This window comes from Corvus brachyrhynchos, unplaced genomic scaffold (assembly GCF_000691975.1).
Source record: "Corvus brachyrhynchos isolate BGI_N302 unplaced genomic scaffold, ASM69197v1 scaffold142, whole genome shotgun sequence".
Taxonomy (NCBI): domain Eukaryota; kingdom Metazoa; phylum Chordata; class Aves; order Passeriformes; family Corvidae; genus Corvus; species Corvus brachyrhynchos.
The window spans coordinates 1727249-1751873 of record NW_008237226.1 but is presented as its reverse complement, the minus strand read 5'-3'; the positions used below and the strand labels follow the sequence as shown (position 1 = coordinate 1751873).

General features: G+C 36.7%; 1 protein-coding gene across 1 annotated transcript in view; it reads left to right on the top strand.

The window, feature by feature from the left end:
- The first annotated feature begins 4560 nt into the window (after positions 1-4560).
- ABCB1 (ATP binding cassette subfamily B member 1) overlaps positions 4561-24625 on the top strand; it is a 50145-nt gene continuing 30080 nt past the window's right edge. The window contains exons 1-7 of the mRNA XM_008629889.2: positions 4561-4764; positions 11975-12090; positions 16874-17036; positions 17842-17957; positions 18718-18778; positions 20071-20218; positions 21920-21980. Of these exons, the coding sequence (XP_008628111.1) occupies positions 17866-17957; positions 18718-18778; positions 20071-20218; positions 21920-21980 (362 nt within the window). The 5' untranslated portion in view covers positions 4561-4764; positions 11975-12090; positions 16874-17036; positions 17842-17865. The remainder of the gene's footprint in view (positions 4765-11974; positions 12091-16873; positions 17037-17841; positions 17958-18717; positions 18779-20070; positions 20219-21919; positions 21981-24625) is intronic.

Below are 24625 nucleotides of genomic sequence, written 5' to 3'. Positions count from 1 at the left end.
AGGTCTTCTGCAATTGTATAGCTCCAGATAGCCCCAGGTCTTCTGTCACACACTACAAGACATACTGCAAGCTGTAACCAAAAGACCTCTAGTTAATACACAGGCAATGGTTTATGGCTAACATAACACATGATTCTTGTGTTGCTTGACTGTCCTCTAAAATTACCATAGTAGATTCAAGGTTTCTTCATTCTTTCCTGATCTTAGTGGTTGTTGATTCTCTGAAGTAATGTGTCCTTTCACTGCTTGGTCCCTACTCATAATTTTTCTTTTAGCTACTTGCTCAGTTTTCTGTGATTCCTTAATGTTTTTATTATAAAGATTCCAGTTAGCCCCAGGTTGTTGACGTTCTGGATATTATAATCCTGCTGGTATAGGTGAATATTGCAAATGTTTACCCAAAATTGTATAGATGAGAAACATTGTGTATTTATTTCTCTACACAGAGCACAGTCTTCTGATAATTTCTACTGACATACAGAGAAACAATTACATGTATCTGTATCTGGTGGTATAGATCCTGCAATCGTTAACTATTTGGGTCCACACACTCAAGTAGCTACTATTACTGGGTTCCTTGCCGGCTCTGTGGCTCACACGCATGAACGCACAGACGCAGGGATGGCTTCAGTAATATTGAGCCGACAGCAAGGAGTTGAGAAGGGTCCTTGCTTAGAGTTCCACAGAAAGCAGTTCATTGCTACAACTTGTGAAGGTTTCCAGAGGCAAATGACCCCGAGCACGTGACAGCTCAGGGTAAGTACAGGGCTGTGGCTAACACAGGAGCCAAGCGGGGAAGCTGAACTGGGGTACATTACCGAAACCGAACACGGCATCCTGGGAGAGGCTTCTTTCCCTCACTGTAACCTAAGTCTTTGGCACCAGAGACTGTCTCACCAAGAGCTCTCTCTGTCTCTTGTACCACAGGTCAATCGGCCACCACAGCTACTGCTACTGTAGGAGCAATATTCCATTTTCATTGTGGGGCCTTTTTCAGATTGCATTCCTGTAGGACAGGACTCAGTGACTATAACCCCATTTTTTACCAAGCCTTTCTGAGTCTGTTAATACCCCATCAGTAATGCCCCTTACATTCTGTGCAGTGACTGATACGTCTCTTCAGGCAATAGCAGTGCAGGTTGTGCATGTGCCTTCATGTCTATGCCTTCTTCAGTGTGGCATCTTGGCCTTCATTTCTCCTAAGATTACAACTCCATTTCAATAGTTGACACTTTGGCTGTCCTACACTGTGATTGTCCTGTAACTTGTGTGTTGGTGATTACTGCTTAAAGAATCTATTGTTATTGGTACCTTAACAATGTTAATAGCATTTTCTACTTCCAGTGCTTTTCTTTCTCTAAAACTATTATTTTTCTATTTCTATCCATATTTTTATTCCCATGTGACATTGTTACATCTCAGGAAAATAATATTAAAATATTTTTAATATGTATTTTTATTTTGTGGGGTTTGAATGTTGCATATAATACACTCCAGTTTTGGTAAGTCACAAGTCAAAGTTTCACATAAATGGTATTCAAAATTCCAGTCACAATTTCTACTCCCTCTGAAATGGTATCCATTAACACTCTTGGTTTGTTTTACTCAGTCACATGAAATCTATTTCTGAGTCAATGTTGCAATGACCCTTTAATAAGAGCAGTGTATCTGTTCTGCCTTAAAAAAGCCAGAGTAAAATGCTTTATTCACAGTAACATGCACTCTACTACTTTGTTGCTACTGTGTAGTATTTGTGTACCCAAAATTTTGAATTGTCTCTCAACTGGAATCTTTGGTTAAAAGAGTTAACCACAACAAGAACAAAACTGTGAAGTAAACATTTGACATCTTTTTTTTTTTTAATTTTGGTTTCTACTTCACTTCTGGTTTTTCCACTTTGTTTAAGCATCTCTGGTGTTTCCCACTCATATTTCAGTGGCTGAGGTTGTCTAGGTTTCATCACAATTGTTGTGCATTACTTTGATTTTTAACCAAGCAAATAGAAATAATATATGCAAGTTAAATTTGTATGCTGCTTCGAGCCCCCATAATACATTCCCTTAAAATCAGAGACAATCGTTCCCCATAATACATTCCCTGAAAATCAAAGACAATCGTTAAAATCCCAAGATTTGTTTTGGCATCATGGAAAATAGATGCTGTTGTTTAGCCCTCACATTTGTTTCCCACAATTTTAAAGTAATGGAGACACGTATCTAATGTTTTCATTATCTTTGATACAAAAGAGTTTTCTATTGTCACTACAGGTAAGGTGTATTATCAGCAAAGAGAAGGGTGCTTACTATTTCCCTTGTTATGCAAGCAAATATTCACGATTTTGAACCTAACATAATTAATAATAAAAATAAAAACAGACAAACTTCACTCAGACAAAATCTAATAATTAATTTATGCTGCTTCTTTTAAAAGCCTTTCTGCTAGCAACAACTCTGGTGAGACTTCCCTTATGTACTCTTAAATTTTAATAGCAACATTTATAACATAACATTCTTGCTTTTGTTAGCTTATTTACCTTGTGATAATTAAAATCGAAACTGGAACTATTTAGGCTATTTTCCATTGATGGGTTTTTCTTGATATACATAAGATCCTGCTTTGTTTATAGTTGGAGCTAGTCCATCCCATTTGCAGTTTAGACTGTAAACTTGTGTGGAAAATATGCAACATTGCTTTTCATCCTCCTTGCCATTCTACAAAGTAGTGGTTTGTTGTTGTTTGTTTATTCATGCATTGAGCATTCCTTCCCATCTGAGTTTCTGTAGCAACATTAATCTCTTTCCATGTGTTTAGATAGGATCAGTAGCCATTCTTCAGTTAAAACATTAGTCAGACTTTTTTTTCTCCCAGGCATAACTCTAAATCACATGAACTTGGGAGAAGCTGTGGCTCACGGGTCATTATAACGACAAGATGATACAATATCCCAAATCTTTCTGTAATTTTTCACCTTTTGGCTTAGTGCTATTTTTATAGTCCCATTGGGCCGTTCAATTTACTTTGAACTGCAAGTTCACAGCAATGTGGAGCCTTTCTTTTCTTCACAGGCTTCCATGTAATTCCTTGATGATTTGCCCTGGAATACATGTTCCGTGTCTCAAATAAATTTATTGGTTTAAATTGTATCTGGAAAATACAATGATAAATGCCTGCATGGTGGCTCATTTGGCTATAGCTTTCTTTACTGAACTACCTCAACCCACTTTCTCAGTGGGTCTAGAATTAGGAAACAATGTTTACTCCCACTTTGCATGGTATGTTGGATTAAGATGGGACTACACCAATTCTATTGTAGTCTGTTTGTATCCTAGCCCATTGCCCTGAGTTTGCCTGGGAGAGAGATCATTTTCTTCTGATGTTTCTCACTGATGTTTTGGCTGTTGCTAAGCAGTGCTTACTACTACTAAGAAGTCAAGGACTTAGTGTCTTGTGTTCCGCCGGTGAAGAGCTGCACAAGAAGCTGGGGGCAGGGGAAGCACAGTCAGGACAGCTGACCCGAGATGCCCAAAGGAGTATTTCATACCACAGAACATCATATAAAGTGGGGGAATTGGCTGGGAGGAGCTGATCACAGCTCAGGGACGGGCTGAGTATTTTCAGTGAGTGGTGAGCAACTGTATTGTGCATCACTTATTTCTCCTGGGTTTTATCTCCCTCTCTCTCTCTCTTTCATTATTATTGCTACTATTATTATTGCTGTTGTGGTTATATTTTACTTTGCTTCAGTTATTAAATTCTTCCTACATTGACACACCAGTTTTCACTTTTTTCCAGTTCTGCTCCCCATCGCACTGGGCAGAGAGTGAGTGAGCAAGCAGCTGTGTGGTATTTAGTTGCCATCTGGAATTAAACCACAGCACCAATGGTTCATGAATTCTCTTATGTTTTAATTTTATTTTTCTCCAAGTGGGGGTATTCGCCACAGCATAAACTGAGCATTATGTACCCATCTGTCTTCATGTTTGGCCAACTAGCTACCTTCTAATAGTCCCTTTTGCATTCAAGCATCCCCTACATGATCTTGCTCATGCACCTATTGAAACAAATCTACTGAAAGTGTACATAGTGCTCATTATGTGCAAGTGTTTTTTACCTGACCACACCATACTCTCTATGCTTCACCTATCTACCAGCTTCTATAGTAATCTCCCCTCAATTTCCACATTTTCATGTTGTAAAGTTGCACTATCTTTTTATACCGAGCTTTGTATGATTTTATTTGGTTTGTTTGCAAGCTGGGAGTTTCTTCAAATGTCAAGTCTACTGGGACCACCACAACCTTGGCAAGGGTGTGTACTTGACTATTCAAATATTGCTGCCTCTGTATGTTTCCTTTTGGTAGGCTTTTACATGACCTGCATATTTTTTTCTCTCTGCTTTTTTTAACATATGTTCAGGATTTCCTTTCCATGACTGAGAGGCTACCAGATTTCCATTCTGTGTTTGTAGGTAATTTTTAATCTACTTTGGTAGCCAAATAGTTAAAGCTTGATGTATCCGGCATGAAACTAAGTATGAAGCTCGGTCATTTCCTTTAGGTTTCTCTTTTAACAGCATTAGCAGAGCTTGTGTCTTTGTTGCTTGTGCAGAGTGAAGGCAAACAGCTCTTTTTATTTTCCCGAGCATATCTAATAGAGGATTTTCCATCCTTTTGATAAAAACTGGAGCCATTTGTGAATCACACTGAATAACCTGTGGCACGAAGTCAATAACGGAGCTTTTATCTGGTGAGAGACACATAAACAGGTAAAGTGCACTTCTGTTCTGTTCCAGTTATATTTAACTCTATAGGGTTAAAAGCCCTATAGAGCTAGTGATAAAGTCTTGCCTTATTCTACAGAAAGCTCTTATTTATAAAATACAGCGTGTATCCAGCTAGCCTAGGTTTGATACATATCCAGTTTGTACTTTTCCACCATTATGTACTTCAGTGGAGCATGTGTGATATGTACTTTAGTGGAGCATGTGTGATATGTACTACTGCAAAATAGCGTCTAGCGATGTATACCCAAAGCTAATTGCTTATATTAAAGCTAAACCTGTTTTTTAATACAGAATAGAGTTTTCCCCCACAAGTCTTAAGAATCTTGAAGCAAAAGCATTTTATTTCTGTGTTCTTTAAACAGCACTGTGTAGATCAGTAGTGGCCAGCTGAACATGAAACAGAGTGCAATAATGGGCATCTAAATCCCAGCGTTTGAACTAGTGCAGTTTCACTTCTTTTTTTTCTTTCCATTCTTGTTTGTGAGATTTCTTCACTAATTTGATTAGTAGTTTTCTCATTTCTGCAAATATGATTGTCATGAAAATGTAAGCAGCTCCAAAAGTGAAACTAATACAATTTTTACATGCATGGACTCTCATACTCAGTTCTACCCTTTGCTGATGCCATTCCTTCTACCTAAAACTATTACTGAATATTTCACTTTAGATTGTATCTGAATTTTGTCATGACTAGCTCTGAAGCCTGTGTTTTGAGTAATGCTGACTACTTCTTGAGTATATTCCCAAACTTTCAGTTTTTCCATGTACTGACAGATTACTCATGTATGGTATAACATAACACATTCTGATGGTAATTTCATGCATATGTGATATGTTTGATCTGAAAGTCTTGAGATACATGGATAAAACAACATTGCTTTCTCTCACAAGTAAATGTTTGTTGTTACCAGCTCTTCTCTGTTAGTGGAATTGCAAGAAAGCACTGGCTAAATCAGTAACAAAATAGCAGTCAAATATTCTGCTCAGTGTTACACAAATTTCAGGCATACAACCAACCTGAGAGATGGCTACCTTATTTAAGTGTTAAAAACTCACTTTTAGCTTTTTTCCATTGCTTTTAACCCTGGACAAATGGGATGTTAAAATAATAGGTCTCTGTACTAAGATCTTGCTTTCCAGTAAACTTGTTGATGGTGGAGTCCTTCCTCTGCCATTAAAACACAATTTCTATTTTTTCACATTTTAAGTTACAGACATACAAAACTTGAGGAAATTCTGTTACCCAAATATCCACTGTTTTAACTTCCTCCGGATTCTTAATAACAAAGCATCAATGACTTGCAGGAATCACTCCACCCTCACCTCCCACTGGTCAGGCCCAATTTCACAAACATCCGTAACAAAATCTACAGCCAATCCATTTTGTTTCAACAAGGCTGTGCCAATAATTCCCTGGTGTTCCTAAAAGGGATCCTCCCACTCCTGAAGGAACAGGAGAAGGAGACTCCTGAACTTGGCAGCTATTAACTTCAGGCAGATATCTTAACACAGGTACTTGAACATCCTTTCATGCATATAATGCAGTAAGTTTTACCATTTTCCCTCTTTTGTGGGTTAGAGCTGGAACAAATATTTGTTGAAGAGTGGTTATTGACAGTACAGTATCAATTAACATCATGGCACTAGTGTTAATGTTCTTCCCTTGACCACCCAGTACTAATATTGTTATTGGCCATTTCCACTGGTTATATTGTAATTTTACCACTAGACCAGGGGCAAGTAGACAGCAGAGAGTCCCTAGTCTTTGTTATTGAGAGGAAGAGATGATGTTTAAGGGCTTTGCTGAGAGAGACCTGTTATTGTCTCTAGTTTTCATTCCTCCTCATGATTTTTGATTAGCTTGACAAAATGAGCCAGCAAGGAATTTATGTATTCTATCCCATTTTCTCAAATCCTTGCCTCTTTTTCTCAAATTTTAACATGTTTCCTTCCTGCAGTTTCATTGGTGTCCACTAAATGAAGTTTTTATCATGTTGTCCAAGGATATTCTGCAGTTAACCATTACTACCTCTTTTTACATGAAGAGCTAAACCCACTCTGAGGACTGTTTTCCCTTTTCTATTTCTTTTTATCTTTATTTTAAATGGAGGCTGTGAGTCATTTAGGACTGTATTTCTGAAAATTACAGTCTGTAATGTCTACAGTATGTGGACCTTTTATCAGATCCACAGGACTGGGATTTCCTTGTAGTCTTTCTTACTTTCATTACCTTGTCCGTTTTCCTTGTCTATACCTGCTGAAGCTGAATTTGCAGCTCTTCCCATTGTAGTCGTGCTTGATTCACAGGTCCCATAATTACTCTTGCTGACTTAACTCTTGTACCACTGCTACCTGAAAGCCGGTTCTGTTTGATCAGATACATTCCCAGATGCCAATACCAACAATTTTTCCAGGATTCACATTATATTACAATCTCATAGCATTCTAGGTAGAATAACCTGCTAGCCAAATCTCCAGTGACTGCTCAGATAACTGTTCTGAGACATATGCCTACTAAATTTCTTACAGGAAATTGTTCCTGCAGTGTAGCTGATAATCATACTCCGTTCTGAGGCTGTGCAATATTTACTAGTTAAGGAAAGCTAATCCTTGAGTTCCAAAAGCCCCATTTAAAAAGTTTCTGAATTCAGTAGCCTCAAGTATTAAGCAAATACTTTTGTTCACTCTTCAGTCAGTTCAGTTGCTATTGTTATAATAATTTTCCATGTCTTAGGAGCAGCACAACCCAAGCAGGAGTAAACAGCAGGGTACACTCCTTTCTTACCACTGTTTTGGTTTTAACTTCATAACTCGATCATAAAAGCCTATTTAGTTGTCACTTTACCTGAATTTTCAGTATAGTTGCGGTCTGAGTTTCCCTTATATCCTTGTATGTATAGTATGTGTTCTGGGCGACTGGTATTGAAGTGAAAAGACTTTTTGAGTGTGCAGAAATCCATCTGTATGGTATAGCTTTCAGGGTGTGTCCTCAAGTTAGTAAATGGTTCACTTCAGAAGCTATAAGGTAAGCCTAACAATCAGAAACTGAAAATCCACTTTTAAACATCATTAGACTAGTACTATACACCCAGATCCAAAGAGAGACAAAGCCTGAATGTTTTTATTATTAGCTAGGTCAAAACTGATGCACAGCAAAGGTAATGTTTTGGTAACATTCACCATTATTTCCACTCATATTTTGCTGATATAGAAGATACACGTACATATTTCTCCTTTTCTGTTATTCACCCCTCTTTTTCCATGTATTCATCTAAATATTTATGTAGAAGGGGATTTTCAGAGGTGAAAAATGTAATTATTCTTTTCCTCTATTTCCTATCATGGTTTAACACTAATGTATGTATGAGTGATCTGATATGGCATGATGATCAACTCCTTATCTGTATCCATGTGATCTGATGGGAGGAGATCAGTTTACTTAGTTTACCATTATAAGAATAGCCACCACTATGAGTATTGTGGTAGCGCAAACGATGTTTTGATGACTACCATAGTGGTAGCACATAAAAAGAAACAAGATAACTTTTACTGTTCTTGGGGTTAAAATGTTTATGGGGAACATCTTACTATGAAACCTTGAGGTAAGCATTATTCTGCCTGCCCAACTTCACCCTCTTGGGAAAGAGAGGATATTGTCAATCTGATGACGGATTTAATGGAACAAGATGAACTCTGTAACAAATGAAGTGTGATAACACAATCCAACCCACAGTGCATGAAAAGACCATGCACTCATGATGAGTTAGACTTAGCTTCAATTTTTCGCCCTTAAGAAAACATGTACACATGCTTTCCCTGACAGACCTACCACTCTTGAATAGTTCAGTTTACTCAAAATATGAATATAGGTGGAAATCTATTAGGAAAGTATGTGGTAAGTCTGTCCTGTGAAACAATGCACCACAGCAATATTCAGAAAGAGATTTTGTCACGTATATATCTGGACAAAATGAAGTACTGTATTTCAATAATTTTGTTCTTGTAAACATACAATTTCATATACACATTAGATTATCCAATTGGTGTGTGAGAAATTCTTCTGGTCCTGTCACATACAGTAATAAGCATCTTTCTTTGCTAATGTGTTGCCAAGGTGTTCCATAAATAACCTAGGCAGATAAGTTCTCCTCTCTCATGTGCACCATGCCATGGAATCAGTTTCCTTAAAGGACTTGGCCTGGTTCTGGTCACGCCTGCTTGTAACTTCCAGCTCAGTGGATGTCTTCATGAACTGATTGTCAGCCATGTGTGATCACTGCAGAAATCATCTGTCTTCTTTAGGATGTGGGATAATTTAGCAATATATCTGTCCTCAGACACCACAAAAAATCCTATGTCTTCATGAGCAAATGGCTCATGACATGGAGTCACTGCCAGGTCTTGTCCTCTATTGGTATGATAAAAGGCTTTGTTTTCATGCCAAGTCCCATAGATACTCACCAGAGGTAGTTTAAAGAAGATCAATTTTCCAAATTTAGTTCTGCTTCATAGTGCTGACTATTCAAAGAACCACAGAGGATGCTCCCATTGAGGAATCTCTGTAACGTTTAACAAGCATACCTTGCCCACAGGGAATCTTTGGATCCTTAGGATATTGGCATTACGTTCTCTAATTTCTACTGGAACAGAATTCCTTGTGTGCCAGGTGCAGACAAGGAATACAAGAAGAGCAGACTTCTTACAGTAGGAGGTATCTCAGTTTGACTAGGTGTTCAAGTGAGATGCTGAGAGTTGCTTCCTTTAACATTTTCCATACTAAAAAACTCATTTGCTCTCAGTGAATGATGATATGGAAACGGGACTGCTCTGAACACCTTATTCAGTCAGGGTGAGCTGTTAATCATTCATAATTTATTGTTGACTATAAAAAGAAATCAAGGAATTACATTTAGTATCATGGTACTCACACAGGGCCACGTGTCATTGTATGCAAACAGAATGCTTAAACTGTACAGAGGTCGTGACACGGCTGAGTCAGAGAGGAGGATGTCTAGAGTGCAAAGGGTGAGCAAGTTAGAATATGAGCAGAGACCATTTTGTTCCTTCAATTATCATTGTGTGGTGCTGGAACACTGTCCAAAGCCTTGTGGTTCAAGGGTCCCCATGAATATCAACTTCTTGGGGAGCTACCTGACAGTCCTTCTGGCTCTGACCTACAGCCTTTATCTCCCATTCTGTCTGGGAAATAGGAAATCATATTGTGATTTCGCTGTCCACACAGAGAAGGGGAGGAACATTGAGGAAGACCTCTGAGGCTTGCTGATTAGTTGAACATCTTGTATGGGTGCTTTCTGCAGTTTTTTGGCAGGAAGGTCTCAATTTACTAATATTACTCATATGAGTTTGACCATGATTAGCACTTCTTAAATGTCATTGATTGCATTACTGTTTAATATGTTATGTCACTTTTACACGAAGTTTATACTTAGAAATCAGTAAGAAATAAACAAGAAAGATACCCTGAAATCTGGATTTGCAAGGCAAAGGTCTAATAAATTCAAGTTTCAGTGGGAAGTATATGGAGAAATGTTGGTTTTCCCTTAACAAGCATAATATGTGGGGGTAGAGCAATAAACTTGGTTGCAATCAAAATACATTTTAATGATCTTATGATGAATTTATGGAAATTAGGTTAAAGATCCTTATGGAATTAGCGAAATGGGAAGTTAAGAGAAGATGCAGATGGATTAATGAGACATTAGAGCATCTAGTCTGAATCACTAGAAGGGCTGCAGGTAATTGCGTTTTCAGTAACTGTAGCCGCAATATAGCCAGCCACAAAATAGTGAAATCTGATTTTTGAATTGCTGAAGTCCTGCATGGTGAGGGGGTTATTTTCTCCAGTCTCTTTTGAAGTGTTTTGTGCAAAATGATCACATGCAGACATATCTTGATATCATAACTGGAATCTTCCTGCTAAGTCTCCCTGGATTGTTGCAGGAATCATTAGTGTTGACATGTAAGGCAGAGCTGTGGCATGTAGCAGATGTTTCTGGAAGCAGAAATGATGTGAGGGAGCATTAGCCCTATTGTCTATGATTATGGCTACTTGAAAGGTTTGGAGCTTGTGAACATGTGTCTGCACTGTATCCAATTGCCTGTAGAAACACATTTACCTTGGAGTGCACAATCGTTTGTTTTACAGTAAACATCAAAAAGGAACAGAGCAATTTGGCTGTGGTTAAAGACTAACAAGCAGAACATGGTCACAGTGCCATAGTCAATGTCTTATGACATGAACTGAAAGAAGTGACTATTTTTGGTCATTTCACCACAGTAACAAAGTCCAATGTATAAGATTAAATAAAGTAAGTGTACTTCTGCACTGCTACAGAAAATGGAAGTCAAATTACTTACAGAATTTAAAAATATTTGGCTATTATTGAAATAACCCCCAGTTTGGGCTACTTTACATAAAAAAACAAAAGCTGTGAAACATTTTGGGTCCTGAGGATAGTAATGTCAACTGTGCCAATTCTGCCTAGAAGGGTTATAGAAACGTTTTTTGATGGGGTTTTTTTTGTGTGGGTTTGTTTGTTTGTTTATTTGGGGTTTTGTTTTTGTTGGGTTTTTTTTTGCCTAGAGAGGACAGACAACGCTTGTGAAAGCAGCATTAAAATTTTGAAAGTACTGCAAAGTGAAGTGGAAGTTCTTCCTATCTGTTGTGGATAAGGAAGGGATAACAGCTCTAAATTATCTCGAGGACAATTCATATTAAATATCCAAAAAACCTCCAAGTAGTTCAGATAGTCTGAAGTTCTCCATCTTTGCTTTTGGAAACTAACTATGGAGGTACAGAATAGAAACACCTGTAGAGAACGTAATGTGTAATGATTGATGTGATCTGAAGGAAGGAGGGTGGACAGGATGGCATTTTGACATTATATGTCTTCCACATATAATGAACTGTAGGTGTAGAAATAAATAAAAATTTGGAATCAATATTACTAGGAAGAAGCTGAATGAGAGGTTTTTAATTCTCATAATTTCCTGCGTAATCTAGACATTTCACAAATAGTATGGAATAGAATGCAAGTATTTATAAAATATGGCTTTGAATAATATTGTACAAGGGAATAAGTCAATAGCTTTGATTTCTGTATAGAATATAATATTGATGCTGTTATATATTTCGTATGTAGTGACTTGAGTTTGTAAACTCCTTTCTCAGGCACTCAGCTGTCTGTGATCAAGACACAGCAGTGTAACCATCTTTCAGACTTTTGAGGAAACTTCTTAATTTGGAGCAAGAACTGCAAAGAAGTTGATAAAATGGGCTTCTGCAAGGTAAGAAAGGTTGCAGACAGGTAAGACTCTTAAAATTGAGTTAAGCAGCAGTTTAAGGATTCAAGAGAAAGCAACATCATCATGAAAATAAATAAAATCCTAAGTGAAAAGCAAGGATTTGGAAGACAGCAATTCAATCCCAATGAAGATCCATTCCAGGGGCAGTAGAAACCAGCTCTACCCCACCTCACTGAGGACTTCTTGGCCATCAAAGATTTTTCCTGTTTCTTGATTCAGGGCACTGAACATACCAACACCCACTTTAGTATTTCATTAATTCAAGTTATCAAAACATGGTAATGTATGGTAACTAATCAGTAACTGCTGAATACTTTTAAGCTGTGTGTATTCAGTGTACAAAGGGCTCTTTGTGCATGGCAAAAGGTGGCTGTCCAATCAAAGGCACTCAGGGAGGGAAGGATTACTTGTCCTGTTACAATGTTACCAGGCATATCCTTGCCTAGAAAAGTTATATGGACAAAAACTGGACATGTTGTAGTAATATATGTTTTATTCAGATTTAAGTGGGTAAAATGTTTTCCACCTGCACAAAAAGTAATTTTGTTTATTTTTTCCCATCAGTTTTCATTTGTGAAATAAAGTCCTGAACATTTTTAAAGTCCAATGTTCTGTACTATATGTCTTTAAATGCATTTTTCTGTTATAACTGTAGTAATAATATAACTTTAAATGCAACTATTCAGCAAGTAAAGATTATGTTTTCAGAAACAAGACTGAGTTTGTAAAGCTGAAAACTGGCACATTAGTAATAGGAATCAAGTGATATTACTTTAGTTTGTGGTAGTCCTCCTTATGAGAATAAACAATTAACTCCGAATCAAATCACAGATAATAAGAGTGGAGTCTTGTAATTTTAAAACATGCTTTTCGGAATAGACTTCCTTTTTAAATGCAAACAGAAGCTGGATGCTTACATTAACTTGATTTGTTCTCATGCTTTGTCCAAGGAAAATAAAATGTCCAGCAACTACAATAGGCATTATCTTGTAGCTGAGCATACAGCATAGTTAAAGGAACACAAAATTACCAGTTTCTGACAGTATAATAATTCCCTTCACATAGAACGATTCTCATTGATAGAATGGTAGCCAAGTTGGCAAAATTCCTTTACAGAGTATTATTCTTTTCCAGCCCTGATTAACAGGAAAGAGGCTGCTAAAGTAGAACAGGAGTTCTCCTAGTACTGTAAATCAGAGGTTCTTCACAGGTGTTCTGATCTGTGCTAGGGTTGAATGTCATTGAGGAATCATTACAGAATTCCCACAATCCTTTCCAGCATTTTGCTTACCTGGTGCTTATTGGAAAATCCAACTCACCATCTTTAAAGTGAATAGAAGAAAAAAGTAGTTTGTGGGATTTTCTTTGGCCACAATATATGCAGTTGTTGAAGTATTTGCTTCAGTTTCTTGTCTTGTTTGCTATTTTTATTGATAAGTATATTTTAAAAAGGTTAGTTTTTCTTTATATTGTTTAGAAAATTTTGAAGGCATCATGCCATCATTTCAGAACGTTTTATCTCTGATATCAAAGTTAGATTAAAGTTTCTGTGTCAGTAGTTCCAATATCATGTGTCAGTTTGTGATGTGCTGGCCTGCATCAGATAAAAAAAATGCACAGATACAATGTATGTTTTGTGGGATGAGATTCTCTCAACACAAATTATTTTTTAGAAGCATAAGTAGTTGAAACTTCACCACAAAACATGAGAGCCATTTTTTTCAAATGCCTTTTCCTGCAGTTTTAGAAACTGTCTCATGATCAGTTTGTTAATAAAATATTAAGACATTTTGACACAAGAAGGGTGTTGGATAAGTAAATTTAGATAACTAAATAGATGGAAACAATCTGAAATAATTAATAGTGAGTACAGTATAGGATGATCCATATATACCTAACTGTGGTTCAAAAATTATGTTATGATCATGCAAAATATGACTTAAATAGCAGAGTTATACTGAAAAGCCTGGTGAATGATCTGTAAGAGCAATGACTCAAAGAAGGTTTTAAGGTTTAGTTTATTGTACCAATACAATCTCTCATTGTCCTTGAGTGCCCAAGAGAGATTATTCAAACCATGCATTTATAACACATAAGAGAAGGGAATTAACTGTGCTTCAGTCAACAGAATTAATGTTGACAGAATATTTCAAGGGACCTATGGTCGTGTTTCAAACATGTAAGAAGTATTTATGCTTAAAATTCTAAAAAAGATGTGTGAATATAATGCTGGAACAAAGGGAAATTGTCTACTATCTTAATAAAGAGGGGACTGAGTAAACCATATGAATATGTATAAGTATTTTCACATAGAAAATATATCTGATGATGCAGAGCTTCACAGAAATAATAATATCCAAGAGGTGTTATTCTATCTTCAACTAAACAATGTCTGTGAAGGGAAATGGAGCATAGAAGCAGTTAGCCAATAGGTCTAACAAACTTAAGACCACTTGCAATTTTTAATGTAGAATTAGAAGTTTTCCTCTTGTACAGGCTTTGCTTTAGACGAGGCAGACTTACCTGGTCCGATGAGTCACTTTAGAGAACTTTCAACTGGCTAAAATCTCTTAAAACATTTACCCCATAACTCAATAGAGGGAGCTCTGTGAGCTGCAGTTGTCATTCTCTTCATACAATCCCACTGATCCACTGTTGGATAGGGCTGAGACGGACATGTGGCAGAGCTTCAGACAGTCCAGGTGGATGTTGTTTATCAGCCTTTTTTTACTTGCTTCTGCAGCAAGGGATTTGAATTGTCCAACAGTTCCCACATCACCAGATCTCTGCTTCTTCTAGTCATAGCATAACAAACTGGTTTGGGAAGGAATTTTGAATTGTTTATGAGCCTTAAGTAGCTCAAAGGTCATAGATTGGTCATCTCTGTTTAAATCCCTCTTCTGTGAGATATTTTATGACTAGTACATAGAAGCAGAAAAAAAGGAATGTTTTCTTTCTTCATGAACTTTTGAATGATCAGGATACTCTGCTTTCAAGACATCTTCGCTTAGCATCTGGTCAATGTCTACTCGATACAGACAATGTCTATACAAGATTTCATGCTTCAAGTCTTCTGCCTATAGAACTAGAAAATCCCCCTTGATAACATCAAAGATTGGCTGAAACCGAGAGTAAACTCTTGATTTAACCAAATAACTGATCTGAGGGAAAACAGTATTTTTCAAACACTGGGTTTATGAATCCTGCTAATGTATTTAGGGCAAAACCAGTCGCCAGACTTTGGATGAGAAAGTATTTCTCCTCGGATTAGATTGACTGGCACCTATGTTGTTTCTAGATGTTTTTGTACCTCTTTGGTTGTGAACCAGCTACTATGTTCACCTACATGTTTTTTTTATACTCAGGTAATGAGCCATGGTGATGCCACAGATTCTTCTGTTGTTGGTTTATTTTACGGATTTAATCTCTTCAGCCTGAAATTATATATTCTCACCCAAATTATCAGTTTTAAACAAGATATAAGAGATTAGAAGAAAGAGTTAGTGATCTTCTCTGATTTCAAATTCTCTGAAATTGTGGAACTATGTGACTGAACAAAGTACAAAAGCTATAAAGAAATTACAGGATATTGTATCTTACTAAATAGATGTAAAATACTGTACTTTCCCTATTTTCCCACTTTTTAATATCAGTTTAGTTGCTTCAGCTCCTAGTGTTATAAAACCAGGTATCTTTCATTTTCTTTGCATTACTGTATGCAGGCAAGAGAGACTCTGGTAAAAATCGCTCATCTGTTTTATTTCTATTTCCGTTTCTTATCATGATTGCAATTCAATAGCATCAAGACATTGCAATGAGATAACAGAACATTCTGACAGATCTCATACTGTTCTCTCTATTTGCCCTTTAAGGTGAAACAGTTGTGAAAGAACTGCATATACTATTCCTTTTTTTTTTTGATCGATTGACTTTTCTTTAAAGTTTCTCATTTTAGTTTTTTTGGTTCCCACTGAAATAATGGGACCAGTCCATTAAGATCAAGTCCAGGAAAGAATTTAGGCACACAAGTTAAAATCCACTGTTCCCATTAACTGCTGTGGATAGACTTCTATACAAATATATCACAATGACTTTTCATAAACGGGTAATACCTATACTTATTAATCCTTTATATTCTGCTTGACTGGAAATGCAAAACTACCCTTTCTAAAGTAATCCTCAATCTGATAAGACTATCTCTATTCCAAAACCTTATAAAAATACTGTTTCACCACCATTTTGAGATTACAGGCATGCATGACAATAAGGAACAAAAATAATTTCTTCTGGGTATTTATCAGATTAAGTAAGTTTTGTGGGAGTAAAGTGATAGGAGACCTGCAGTGAAATTTGTATAAACCTACTTGCCTTCTAGGACAAGTATTTTTATTTAATTTCTCGTAAATTTTACGTCTGTAAAAGTGTTGAACATGTCTACTTCAATACATACATTGAAATTACTGTTAAGAAGTGCAATAAATTTATTTTAAATGTTTTAAATAATTGTTATTTTCATTAAAGTCGTGCCTACAGATACTGATAAAAACAATACATTCCACAATAAAACAAATGGCCCTTTTGAAACAGTTTAGAATATGAGCACACATTCAAAAATCAGAAGAATACTAATTGGGCAAATTTCTGCTGACCAGAGCTATTTCCAAAACTTTTCTAAACTGAGTCTGAAACTCGTCTTGCTGTTCTGCAGTTACTCAAATGAGAAACTATATGCACTATAGTAAAACCCTGTTTTCTTTCCTGCTAGGTGGGTAATGATTTCCTGGATTAGACTTGGAAGATGGGAAAGGAAGCAAAAGATTAAAACAATGCTTTGGTGTTACCTGGTTTCATTCTCACCGTGTATTCAAGAATGGATTCATCCTTAAGTGCAACAGTTACTTCGAGCATTCAGCAACATCTCTAACAAGGTAAGGAGGAATTCCTTTGAGTTTTAAGGGGCATAATTAAAACAACAGTACCTATAACAGGGAATGTTTTCTGGTGGAAGAATAAAGTATTCAGGCTTGTTTTCCCAGGTGACAATGAAATATGCATGCTTTCGAGGGCTAGTATTATTGCCTTTAGGAAAAGGGATGTGCAGTCCAAAGTGCATACGCTGTATTATCTAAAATAGGCGAGGCAATTGGAGTGGGAAAAAATCCAAGAGAAAGCTATTTGTTATCTCTGTCTTACATAACAGAAGCAAAGTCCAATCATGCTGCATGTCCTTAACCATATTAATTCTGCTCACATTAGAATACTTTTTCAGAGGACTAGACACAAACCAGGAGCAACCTTTCACGGTATGTCAGTAGTTTGGGGTTTTTTTTAAATCAGAGGTATTTTATAAATTCACTAGTAACTAAAATTGGGACAAATCCAATTAACTGCATATTCTTTTAAATAAACATTTTATTTCTCATTTATTTTGTATGTCTGTGCTGAATTGCAGAAAATATCATTCTCATGTCATTCAAATGAGATTAAATGAATGACTTAGAGTTATCAAATGGATACAAATACAGAATATAGATGTTTGTAAGGAAACTCCAAACTTCTGGACTTTTTTCAATATGCTTATACTTGTGCATTATGAATATTCACTTGCAATATATGATATTAATAACTTTACTGATCGTAATAAGTCCATATTTTTCTTTCAAACAAATGGTTGTTGAGATTACTGTCCTTGTCTTAAGATTGTGTATTCCTCAGTCAAATATTATTTTACAGGGAACTATCTTCAATAAATTTAAAATGCCTTCTGAAGATGAAAAGAAGTATACTGCAGATGGAAATAGTCATGAGATCGCTGCATCCAGCCAGGGTCATGAATTTGAAGGCAAACAGTAAGTATTCTTTAATATTGTAAACATAATGCATTGAAGCTTATTAGACTCCATTACTTTGGTTTATATTTTATTGAATTTCATATTTTAAATCTTATTTTACCTTATTTTGTTAGGAAAACCTAGTAAGAGAAAACTTTGTAAGAGTAAGGGTAGCATTGATTGGTACATTTATTTCATGCAAAAGGACTATTTATTTTTTTCCTTTAAAGGACTAAGTGTCCACAGCATTGACTAGAGACTTACTGAAAAACAATTCTAAAATATGACAAAAATTATGTTGGAATGGAAATCTTGGATGCATTTATGTCATCTGCTAAAAATTATCTTAATATTTTTAGTATGCAAGTGAATCAACATTTTACATATCTTGAACATTTTATGTATTCCCGATCTGCTATGTACCAAAGTTTTCCTCTCTTCTGTTTTGAAAGCTATACAGTGCTTCGGTTCACAACTTCCCTGACCAGATAGTGGAACCACCAACCCCGTTGGTGTTGTTTCATCCTTGAAGGGGTGAACTGGGAAGAACATGACTTAAATTTACAGAAGTTAGGAGGTGATGCTACTTATATTGCTGAAGATTTAAATACAAACATCTCAAGAATGCTCAATAAATCATGTTAATTTTGCACAATTGTTTGCAGTAGAGTTATTTCATAACTATAATATAATTGAAAGGCATTAATATGTTGAATTAGTATTTCTGTGAAGTGGGGTCCATTTTTAAATTCACTGAAACTGCCACACCATTTTTTAGCCAGGGAAAGAAGAAGCAGAAGAAAGGGGAAAAACCTAAGACGGTCAGCCCATTAGCACTGGTAAGGTTTATTCTCTCTATATGTGTGTATGTATATGTACACACAGGCACATTTCAAAATGTAATCAAAAATAGCTACAATTATGTTAGTGTCCTGCATATATAATGCTGTCTCTACCAAATACTTTGATACTACAGAATATTGGCTATAGTATAGAAATCAAGCAGTTCTTTTTGTGGATGTAGTTGTACTAAAGAAGCTCTCTTATTACTGGTAAGGATTCTTGGGAGTCTTCCCTTAGAAATTTATCATGTTAAACATACCTATACCAGATATTTGTTTGTGAAAGATAGGAATTGCCATGTTCAGTCATTTCTTCTGACACAATGAAAAGGGTGACCATGTACCTATGATTATGTGTGGTCTTGTCCTCTAAATTACCGGAGTCAGGTACTAATCACAGTAATTATCCCCATCATTCATTATTCAGTCACCTGAGTCAGCAGAAAAGGGCAATTCCATGGCACTGATGAAAATTAAAATTAAAAATTGTATACTAAAAGGTATCAGATTCTTTAAAATTTTCTGTATGTTTTTTAAAAGACAATCTTTTAATATTTAATCAAGTAAATCCTAGGTCCTCTTTTATTAATACTGAAATATTTTATATTTTGTAGGTTTATTGTGTGTAACATACAGCAATGATACTGCAAATAACAGACATAAAACTATAGTCTGTGATGCTGGCCAATGCCCAATTTCTTTGCTTTGCTATATCAGTTTGCACTTGCACAATTACTTCATACAACTATAGTTTACATCAGTAAACTTAGTATTTTATAGTACAGAATAATAGATGAGCTCAAACTTTATTAAGTTCATTGGCAAGAGGGTTTAGGATTTCAATACATTTTTATAATTGGTACATTAGGGACAGTTTTTCTGGCTGCATAATAATGAATTTACAGTAAAAGCAATTATTGCCTTAATTATCATAATTCCATTAAAACTTCTTATAATTTGAACTTTAAATGGCAAATATAAAATGAGTAAATTTCTTATGCCTTGTTTTCCTATGATCTTTCTTATCCAGGGGCAGATATTAATGCATTAAAATGGCACATCTCTCTGGTTTTGAGAGTTTATAGTATAAAAGTGCTTACATAGAAAGGATTTATACCTGTACATTTAAATTGTTTTGTAAACTGTATTTCTAAAGAGATAAAGTTGTAGCTTTGTGACAGTAGGTGTACAACTGACAGCTTTTTCTTTACTTTCTTGACTTTGTAGACACAGCATTCAGTTAGCATTCTAATACAACAGTTAGAATAAATTTCTCTTCTCATTTACAGTTTCGATACTCCAGCTGGTCAGATAAATTATTAATGATACTAGGCACTCTGCTGGCGGTAGCCCATGGAAGCAGTCTCCCTTTTGCGATGATAATTTTTGGTGATATGACTGATAGCTTTGTTATTTCTGGAGACACAAATTTTACAGGTAAGAATATATCAGCTATGACAAGAACAATGGCTCATATTTAAAAAAGAGACAGGAAGATTCACGCATCTTGACAGGAGATACTGATGTCAGAAACCACAATGCCAAAATATGATGCAAATTAGTAGCTCATGTTCATTGTACTCAAGATACACTATAGTTGGGGTAACATTGTAGTGGGAGTCTCCTATAGGCTGCGTGACCAGGAAGACCAAGCAGATGAGGTCCTCTATAGACAGATTGGAGCAGCCTTGCATTCACAAGCCCTGGTCCTCTTGGGAGTCTGCAACCACCCCAATAACTGCTGAAGGAACAACATCACCAGACATACACAATTCGGGAGGTTCCTGGGCTGTGTTGATGATAACTTCTCCAAGTAATAGAGGAGCCATCAAAGAGAGGTGCTGTGCTGGACCTTGTTCTTGCTAAAAAGGAGGGACTGCTGGGGAATGTGAATCTTAAGGGCAGCCTGGGCTGCAGTGACCAGGAAATGGTGGAGTTTCAGGGCATCGAGGAGGGAGGACAGCAAGCTCACTATCTAGAACTTCAGTAGAGCAGACTTAGGCTTCTTCAAGGACCTGCTTGGTAGAGTACCATGGGATAAAGCCTCGGAGGAAAGAGGGGACCAAGAAAGCTGGTTGATATTCAAGGATGACCTCCTCCAAGCTCAGGAGCGATGCCTTCCAACAAAGAAGTCAGGCAGAAACACCAGAAGGCCTGCATGGATGAACATGAACAAGGAGCTCCTGGACAAACTCAAACACAAAAAGCAAGCCTGGAGAGGGTGGAAGCAAGGAAAGGTAGCCTGGGAGGAATACAGAGTACCTGTCCAAGCAGTCAGGGATCAGGTTAGCCCTGAGGAGAATGATTTGAAGGTGTTTGTTGACAAGAAGCCCAACATGAGCCAGCATTGTAGGCTTGCAGCCCAGGAAGTTGTATCATGAACTGCATCAAAAGAATTGTGACCAGCACGTGGAGGGAGGTGATTCTACCCTCTCTATGTCTCTCTGGAGTGTTGCATCTGGCTCTGGGATGCCCAGTATAACAAGGATACGCGTTGGAGTAAGTCCAGAGGAGGGCCATGAACATGATCAGAGGGCTGAAGCACTTCCCTTATGAGGATACGCTGAGCATGTTGGGGCTGTTAAGCCTGGAGAAGATTCCTGGGAGACCTTATAGCAGCCTTCCAGTACCTGAAATGGGGCCACAAGAGAGCTGGAGAGTGACTTTTAACAATGGCCTGTAGTAATTGGATAAGGAGTAATGGCTTTAAACTGAAAGAGGAACTATTTAGATGAGATAAAAGGTAGAAATTCCTCCTTATGAGGGTGATGAGAAACTGGAACAGATTGCCCAGAGAAGTGGATGTCTGATCCCTGGAAATGTTCAAGGCCAGCTTGGATGGGGCCCTGAGCAACCTAGTCCCTTCCAACCCAAACCATTCTGTTCTTCTATGTGTCTATGCTCAGGAAGACTTTTTAATCTCAAATTACAATGATGTAGTTTTGTAGTCAGTGGAGTTATGACTAACATTGTATTAGTAATGTTTACTGATGTGTATTAAAATTTCCTCCTTTCTTTCAAATCAACTTGATTTAGAAGGAGATGTAGCAACTCCAGAAATACTGAACAGCATGCAGGAAAACTAATTTGTTAAATCTTGCTCTATTAAAAGTATTTACTCTCCTCTTCATTTCTAAGGAAACTTTTCAATGAATTTCACTCATAATATGCTTGAAGATCTGGAAGAAGATATGACAAGGTAATTAAAAATTGGTATTTCCTCTTCTTTTTTTAATGTAGGTACACATTTCTAGTCAAGCCATTCTTCTCCTGAGGATGTTTTGCACACTTTAAACAACATAAAAGCAATGACTGAATAATATATGTAACTAAAGATTGGCATGTGAAATTATTTGAGGCCCTGGGAAGATTTTTGAACATTCCCAGCCATTCCCAACAATTTCCCATGCTCTCACCCACACCACCCCCATTTCAGGGGTGCTCTGTATCCCAGTGAAATTTGCATTGCCTTCCTTCTTCCTTCTCTTCCTCTGAATTTATGAAGAGTAATTGTTATGATAAAAGATTATTGATTATCATCTGTTAATTCCCTGAGCTATGGTAATTCACTTGCAAAAAAAAGTTGAATTGTCAGATAGTACCTACTTTGCTGCCAAAGCATCAAGTTCAGCTAAATCACTCTCTACAATTACCTGAAAGGAGGTTGTAGCAAGATGGGGGTCAGTCTCTTCTCCCAATTAATAAGCAATAGGACAAAAGGAAATGGCCCAAGTTGTGCCAGGGGAGGCTGGATGTTAGAAAAAATATCTTCTTGGAAAGTGTTGTCAAACATTGGAACAGGATGCCTCAGGGAAGTGGTTGAGTGACCATCCCTGGAGGTATTTAAAAGATTTGTGGATGTGGGACTGAGGGACATGTATTAGTGATGAACTTGGCAGTGCAGAGTTAATGGTTGGATTCAAATATCTTAGAGGTCTCTAACAAGCTAAACAATTCTGTGAAATTATCTGGACTGCAGAAGTGCAGATTTAGACTACAGGCTACCTTAAATCTAGCATTCTAGATCTGAAAACAGCAGAAGACAATAGCCAGTAGGTGCTTCTGCTACAAAGCTCCATAAAGAAAAGATCAAAGAAGAAGAAACATAAGCTGTTAAGAAGTGTGTTTTGTTAAGGGGCCTTATTAACCATTGTCCATACACTTGGTTTATGCAGGATGTCTAAAGTTTATGGGTTTCTTGTACCACTTGAGGTTCTTTTCTTCAGGTTGAACTCTGTTGCTCATTAGATATTGAAAAATGTCTGATGTGCTCTTCAAGGCAGTTGCCTTTTCTGAAGAGAAGGAGGAGATAAGGCATTTGCTGTAGTAACTCTTGCTTATATCAAAGTGCATTAAAATTTCTAGTAGCAGTGGACTGTAAGCTTACTTAGATTCAGTAGTTAATTTTTGTAATTAAATATACCACAACTATTTATGCTAAAAAAACCCCCAAACCAAAACATACTCAAACAACTCTTTACCATAAAATACAGGAGCAAGTTAGGAGAAGGCTGTTTCTTAGAAATTAAGAACGTGAATGTAATGAGAATGAATTGACAGGGAATTGGCAATTATGTTTTATAGGAGAGTTTCTTGCTGCAACATTTCTGTCAGTCTCTGACATGAATGCAATTAATGCATACAAACCTTCAGTGGAATATACTTGTTCCCAGTGATTTGAAAACAAATTTGAAGGCAGAATTGCAAACTAAATAATGTGTGCATGGGTGAAGTTATGCTGTTCTTTGTTTAGTAAATACCTGATACCTAGTTGCACAACATTTTCAAAGTGTGTCTCATGTTTATTCTAAAAGAACTGCAAAAAGAGTTACTACAAAATTGCTACATATGAAATTGTAGAATTTGCTTTGCCCATTACTTAATTGGTGAATGGTCTCTCCCTGTCCTTATCTTGACCTACGAGCTTTTAATTATATTTTTCTCCTCCGAGTCTAGCTGAGGAAGGGAAGTGAGTATCTTCAGTGGACACCTGGAATCCAACCAGGATCAAACCAACACGAATGAACTCTGAAAGTACAAGCATGAATAAAAAGCAGCCCTAGTTTCTCTTTAGAAAAAAATTTTTTACTGAGAAATTTATTACTAGCAGCACAGGAATAGGTGTTCTTTGCCAAAGTTTCTAGACAGAGCCATAGTTAGCATTTTCACTGGTGTAGATAAGAAGCTCTTTGCACCAGCTCCTTGTTTCTCTAGGAACACCTGCCAGCAGGTCAAATAATAATAGAAACTGTTTGCATGGACAGAGTTCTCACACAGGTATGTTCAAGTACTGAACTATACATGTGGATTTAGTTGAGTTTGTTAATCAAACAGTTTGCCTAAACTCCAACTATTTCTCAAAAGAAAAAGAGCTATTCTTTTACAATGCGATGAGCACTTACTCTCTGGTAAGTTGCAGCAGTGAATTTACAGAATATATATCATCAGCATGGAATCTGGCAAAGATATGAATCCCTTTTGATACAATTTGTCAGGAAACAAAGTCAAAGTATAAATCAATTCTTTGAAGTGATGTAGCATCATAAAGTAATTGTCTAAAGTAATTACTGCTGAATTTAGAATCTGTGTTCTTGGGTTTAGTTTGAGAGGCTTTTTTTTTTTGTTTGAGGAGTTTTAATGGAGCATAATATGATTGAGGTCAATATTCAACTAACCAGCGTTCTGTTAGGCTTTAACCTGATTTTATAAACAGTTTTGATTAAGTGAATTTCATAATGAGTACAGTTTCAAAGTCCCTAACTAAACTGTATGGTACTATAGCCACAAGAAAGACTGGAATGAAATTTGAGAAGTTTAATTTGCAAAGCCATTCTCTCTTTCTTA